The sequence below is a fragment of the Diaphorina citri genome, unplaced genomic scaffold (assembly GCF_000475195.1).
Source record: "Diaphorina citri unplaced genomic scaffold, Diaci psyllid genome assembly version 1.1 scaffold635, whole genome shotgun sequence".
Lineage (NCBI taxonomy): Eukaryota > Metazoa > Arthropoda > Insecta > Hemiptera > Psyllidae > Diaphorina > Diaphorina citri.
The window spans coordinates 74,285-80,931 of NW_007378068.1; the positions used below are offsets into that span (position 1 = coordinate 74,285).

Consider the following 6,647-nt stretch of genomic DNA (forward strand, 5'->3'; position numbering starts at 1 on the left):
AAAAAAAAAAAATAAATTTTTAAAAAAAAAAAAAAAAAAAAAAAAAAAAAAAAAAGACTAACTGTGCACTCAGTAAAAATTACTTTTTTGAAGAGGGCTAATAGAAGGAACTGTAACTATTGAGGTTTTATCGTCCCGAAGTGGAAGAGAGAAGGACAGGATAGAAGAGAGCCATCCGTTCCGAGAACGAACCTTATCTAATGTCTGCCCCGAGAGGGGATCGAATCTGCGACTTGGAGCTTACAAAATAACTAGGCTGACTCGAAGAGAATTTTTATTTGTTAAACGTATAACACCTCTGTATGTGTATAATTGTACAACCTAGAACTGCTAAGGTCTTTCGTCCCGGGGGTTTTACCCTCCCATTGGTGACAAGCTACCCGGCTACTCACATTGACCTCACTCAGCCTGAGTGGGGCCGGGAAAAGGGAACACGCGATTGCCTCAATGGCCACCCCATCCGGATACCGGATACTAATCACGCTCACCGTACTTATCTTTAGTGAGCCATTGAGAACTGATGTGAATTGAAACATTGATTTTTTTTTTAAGAGGTTTGACAGAGGGAACTGTAACTGCTATGGTCTTATCGTCCCGAAATCGAAGAGAGAAGGAAGACAGGCGCCATCACAATGCCGAATAGAAAAGCACGAATTCACATGAGTTAGGTACTCAGGTAGAGGTACCTACCTATTTTAGAGAGAAATTATGGTTTGAGAAGCGTAAAATTTTAATGAAAATAAATAAAAATGTTGTTTGTTAAGCGCATTGCATAACTAGAGAAGTCAAGGCACTCATACAAATTGGATATCACGAACTTTTAATTCGATTTTTTTTGAACTTCTGCCATGGGTAAAAGGCGTAAAAGCTCGTTGAATCCACCAGTTCCTGATGTTTCACATTTTTTTTTAAGAGGTTTGACAGAGGGAACTGTAACTGCTATGGTCTTATCGTCCCGAAATCGAAGAGAGAAGAAAGACAGGATAGGCTGCACAAAGAAGGAGAGTGGGAGAGCGAGAGAGAGAGAGAGAGAGAGTGAAAAAGAGAGAGAGAGTCGAAAGAAAGAAGAAGACTGAGATGAATAGAAATAACAGGAGGCGAGAAAAGACAACGAAGAGGGGGAGAGAGAGGAGGAAGAAGATACTAAAAGGAAGAGAATGTTGGGAAGAAGTTGAGGGATTGGAGGAAGAGAGGGAAGGGAGAGAGAAGAAATAGAGGGGAGAAATAGAAGAGAGAGGGAGAAAGAAATATCATATGGATATAAATTTATTAAGCCTGTAGTAACCTCAAGTCAGGGAATCCCGAGGGAGAAATATTACATCCAGTGTAATTCCTATGTACCTACCTACCTATGTACCTATCCCAGTACCCCATACCCAATGCAATGGCCATGTCCCCCACCCAGCCCTTTCTCCACCTATTCAATATTTTTCTACGCCTCGGTACTTTTTAAAATTCTGCACGATCGTGTAAAATTTACAGTTGAAAACGAATAATAACAATAACACATACATATGTAGGTGTTTTTTTTTTTCTTCACCCTATATTCGACACTGATCACCCGTAGCGAAATATCCAGGAGAGAGAGAGACAGAGAGCTGAAGAAGAGATTAGGAGTAATTTATTTAACAAGAGAGAGAAGGAGAGAGACAGATACTAGATGCACTACCAACTAAGTTAACTGGCTCACTGAAATTAAGCAACGCAACGTTTCGCGTGTTCGGTATCAGACAGAAAATTTTCCCATAATATTGTACGTAATCGTGAGCTCACACATGACGAGATACCTAGTACTGTCCTGCACGAGATTAACTATATTTTATTAGGTATGGGAAAACTTTGAACTACATCCATCTGACTACCCATGAGCTCAAGACTCACGTGACGTGACGTGATGTTAATGTGTGACGTGATGTTTAACTTACCGGAAGGTCAGCGTAGTGAGAGGTCGGTAGGACTTGTGACTGGCCGGGTCTGACAGGGGAGTGCCCCAGAAGTCATTGGTGAACATCTGCCCCACTGAGGTGCCTCCTAACACATCTTGGTTCCGAGCTAGAGCCACTATGTCATCATGGACTAGATCACCGCCAAGGGAGTTGAAATAGACGCCTACTGCGATCAGAACCACGGAGGAATAAACGCCCCGACCCGTCATGGCTGGAGGGTATTTATTTTATTTATTAAGGGTAACAGGTAGGATTAGTGATCCCAAGGGTTGAATTTTGTGATGACAAGGGATAGATTCCGCGAACCAGGGGGCAGGTTTCGACGATTTTGTGACTTTAGCCCAAGGGAGTTGAAATAGACGCCTACTGCGATCAGAACCACGGAGGAATAAACGCCCCGACCCGTCATGGTTGGAGGGTATTTATTTTATTTAAGAAGGGTAACAGGTAGGATTAGTGAATTAGTGATCCCAAGGGTTGAATTTTGTGATGACAAGGGATAGATTCCGCGAACCAGGGGGCAGGTTTCGACGATTTTGTGACTTTAGAGTTTTAGAGAAAGAATTTGCTATAAGTAGGATAGATTGTAGATTTTTTGATCACTGAGATTATATTTTCCGCGATCAGGAGTGTACAATTTATGACTATTGAGAAAATTTTTGGATCGGCTGGTAGGTACACCAAAAGATTAATTTTGCGATCACGGGGTACAACTCGTGAGGTAAGATTTTGAGATCCGTAGGGTAGATTTAGCGATGGTTGAGATTTCGTGATCTCAAAGGGCGAATTTTTACGACTACCGGGGTACGATTTTGAGACTATAGCGGTGTGCAAATTGGTTATACGAGCTTAAAAGATTTTGCGATCGGCACTGTTGTAATATCAACTTGAAAGTTCCAGCGGTGTTATTCGTGATTGCTGACGTAGATTTTTGCAATCCAAAGGGATAGATTTTGCGATCGCAGGGATTTCGCGATGTTTGAAGTTTCGCCGGTCCCAATCGGCGACCAGAGCGGGGAAAAATTCGCGATCACCGGAATTCGCGATGTCGCGATGGAAGATGTTCGCGACCGTTCAGTTTCGCGTACAAATCCGTACTGAACACAATACTGCCGCACAGAGGGAAAAAGATTGCGACTTTTTCTTTCTCTCTCTCTCTCTCCCGCTCTCTCTCTCTCTCTTTGTCTCTCTCTCTCTCTCTCTGCCGCTCTGTCTGTTGGAGTGATGGGAAAAAGCGCAAGACTCCGGGAGTTATCTGTCTTTCGCCCTGACTTTCTCTGGCGGTTTTACTTTCTATTACACTGTGTGTATGGAAATGTGTCCAATATAATGGTAAATAATACAAAGTAAAAATAAAAATGAAGGAAATATTACCAAATTGTGTTTCGCACACTTAAATTTTCGACAGAAACATCGCTTCCCATCAGTCCCTACACAATTACACATAGGTACCTAGATAAAATGTATGACTTTACTTTGACTCGAACCTCCAACCTTCAGATCCGAAGTCCAACGCCTCAATAATTTCACCCCTAATAGAATGTCGTGTGCTGTTCACACCAGATATGTTTTTTTTTCGCCGTTACTGCGGGGGAGTTTTGACTAATATTGTCTTGGTATGCTGCTAGTAGCTATTTGGTATGGTATGTTCTTGTTTTCATATGACTGTTATTATTATCCTTCGCTCTTCTTTAACCATGACTGTAGGGAGGGTTTATGCGTGTGTATCTTATGTATTATGGATAGGTACTGTTCAAGGTTATGCTTCTACTATACCTACCTTTTAAGTATTGCTTTCTAGCTGTCTACCTCCCATTTTATCCAGGTAAGTTCTTCTTCTTCTCAAACTCTCCCAATTCTTCAGGGAAATACCAATTTCAACCGAAAAAAAAACAACAAAAACTTCCCAATATAAAATGGGGTAAAGGGAAACTCCTTACCTGGCGAAACCCCCTCTTATGATTTTCAAAGTTCGAAAGAAAAAAAGTTTCCTTTTGGTTTCCTTCCATTTAATCTTCTCTATGATGTCTTGTGAATTTTGATGACTCCCCGTTTCATCAAAAGTTAATTTGGAACGTTGCGTTGGAGGGAAGTTTATAAAGCGTGTCGGGTGGCGCGCGAACGTCAAGAGCGCGAAGCGAAGCGATACAAGGCGACGGGAAGCGACAGAGTTAACACCAGGTTTTTTTTAAGCCACCCTAGTTGGCTTGGAAGGTAAAGATGTAAAGTCAATGTAGTCGCCGTGAAGAACTAGTCAGCTTTATTAGGTGACGGTCCTAAGACCGTGTAAATACAGAAGGTTTGGTCTTAAGAAGGGCATGCATCCAGTAAAAACTCTGCCAAACATCTCATAAGCGCAGGGTCGCGAACTCGATTCTCGCTCCGAGCGAAATTTGTCCTGAACAGACAAGATTCGTTATCGAAAAGGCTGAATTTTTATCCTGCCATCCTTCTCTCTTAGATTTTGAGACGATAAGACCTCTATTGCAGTTCCCTCTGTCAAACCTTTTCATGTTGGATGTTCTCAAGACATTCCACGGTTGTAAGAGGTAAAAACCAAGATCCAGCCTAGTTAGCTTAGTTGGTAGTGCCTTGTAAGCGCTAGGCCGCGGGTTCGATTCCCGCCCGGGGCGGATTTAATCCTGATGGGATAATGTTCGTTCTCGGAACGGCTGGGTGCCCCAACACTCCTCCCAATGTCACTCCGTACACATCCTGCCAGTAGAAAAACAGAGATATATAAGATATATTACAGTTGAACCTAATGGGGAATCTAAGGGACCGACAATTTTTTCTCACTTATACCCCACTTTCCCCAATTACAGAGAGACACAATCAATAAAACTTACTGACGCACTGTCCAAAGGTGTACAGGTTTTCCATTTAAACGGGCCCCACTTAGACAGGTTCGACTGTACTTTTAACTTGATTTCATCAAATTATTAATTTCTCTTCCCTTTTGGTCATCTGTGTCGTAGCACGCCTTTCTAAACCATTGAAATTTTTGTCATCTTTTTACCTTGACAAATCTAACTAACACCAAAAACTAACCCATTGAAATGTTTGCAATCTACCTAACACCAAAAACTAACCCATTGAAATGTTTGCAATCTACCTAACACCAAAAAGCTAACCCACTGAAATGTTTGCCATCAAAATACACAAGTACAATATTTTTTACCTCATGAAATCGAATACTCTGTGGGAATCGAACCCAAACTTACCTCTCTAGCGGCCAGAATGATGGTGGTAAGTTGGGAGCGGTCACCCCATTCGGCCAGGAAGGTGAGGGTGAACGCCTGTATAACTACGCGGGATAGCAGGGATATCGTCTGCGCTTGGTACGACTTCCCCGATTCTACGTCACCGGTGAGCGCCTCTTTCTCGAACTGGGAACAAGGAACCAACAGGAACTATAACAATATTAATACAACTCGACACAGGACTCAACAGTCCCTTTACTACAGCAGTAGGCCATTCCCTAACAACATCCATGGTTGGGTATTTGTTGGCCTTACGATATAATGTACGAAATGAAAAGGGGGGTTTTTAAAGATGAGTGTTTCACCGCCGTTTTTATTTCGTAGCGATGAAACAACTGCTACATTGGACGCTTGTGGTCTGTGTCGTAGATTGAAAGACAAAAAATGTACAAAGAGTCTTTTCCTAGAGAATAATAAATACCTAATTGATGACTATTCTTAAAATTTGGAGAAGTTAGGAGGCGTTAGATATAGTAGGGTATAGAGGAGCAGAATTTGTTAAAGGGGCAGGAGGGTAACCGGCCCAGAAATTTTTGTTTAAATTTTCAGACGCGCACATTTTGTCTTCGCCCCAACTCAACGATCCATTAAAAAATTCAAGCTCGAATATTCTGAGAAAAAAAACTCCTTTTTTTACATTTCCTAATTAAATAATTAGGAAATGGAATTAAAATAATTAAATGCAAATGTGCAAAACAGCGAATGACCCGGGAGCCATTCGTGGAGTAAGAACAAATTTTATGACTTTTTCTTCTTCTTCTTCTTCTTCTTCTTCTTCTTCTTCTTCTTCTTCTTCTTCTTCTTCTTCTTCTTCTTGTTTCGAATCCTCCGCAGAGGGAACTTTATTCTAAACTGATAAGTTCCTTTTGGGAAAGGATGGCTTCCTCCCTATCCGATAAGGTCTCAGTAGTTACACAGTCACAGTTCTCCCAAACCTCTGATAAATAAAACAATTTGTGGAGCTTCACAAAGTTAGTGTGAGTATTAAATTATTCTTGCTCTTTGCAATCAACAGAGAATTCAATCCCTTGCAACCCTAACTATAAAAGCTAAAAGACTAATTATTCTGGTACCTATGTGTATTTTCCAACAATGTTCTTACGGGGCTAATATGTTATTCCAAACCAAAGACATACGAACCTTCTTTATTTAAAGACATAGGCCCAACTTCCTACATATGTTTAAATTTATGGATCCTTAAATTTATGTATCCTGATTATTCGAAATTTTCACACAGTTTTGTATTATGTTCGAGTGAAAATTTGTTTAGAAAAGTGTGCAAACCTAAACAAATTTTCAAACAAGCTCGTATGTTCATTTGTTTCAGGATTTTCCCCATTGAATTTTCTCGTTAGCGTATACCTACCTAGTATTTCGTTTGTTGAATTAACGAACAGTCCATACGTGTTTTTTTTTTTTTTTTTTTTTTTCGGGTTTT

The 6,647-nt window shown here is 40.8% G+C and overlaps 1 protein-coding gene and 1 long non-coding RNA gene across 2 annotated transcripts in view; both read right to left on the bottom strand.

The window, feature by feature from the left end:
- Nucleotides 1–3,057, bottom strand: part of LOC103510711 (transmembrane and TPR repeat-containing protein 1-like) — a gene marked incomplete at its 3' end in the record, with an annotated part of 76,049 nt that extends 72,992 nt beyond the window's left edge. Inside the window, exons 1-2 of the mRNA XM_026824699.1 lie at nucleotides 2,461–3,057; nucleotides 1,926–2,252 (exon numbers count right to left, since the gene is read on the bottom strand). Of these exons, the coding sequence (XP_026680500.1) occupies nucleotides 1,926–2,155 (230 nt within the window). The remainder of the gene's footprint in view (nucleotides 1–1,925; nucleotides 2,253–2,460) is intronic.
- A 1,567-nt stretch (nucleotides 3,058–4,624) lies between these two features.
- On the bottom strand, nucleotides 4,625–5,557 carry LOC113468059. Its single transcript, XR_003391925.1, has 2 exons — nucleotides 5,171–5,557; nucleotides 4,625–4,661 (listed from the first exon to the last, which is right to left on the bottom strand). It is a non-coding gene; the product is annotated as an uncharacterized LOC113468059 (long non-coding RNA).
- Between the last annotated feature and the right edge of the window lie 1,090 nt (nucleotides 5,558–6,647).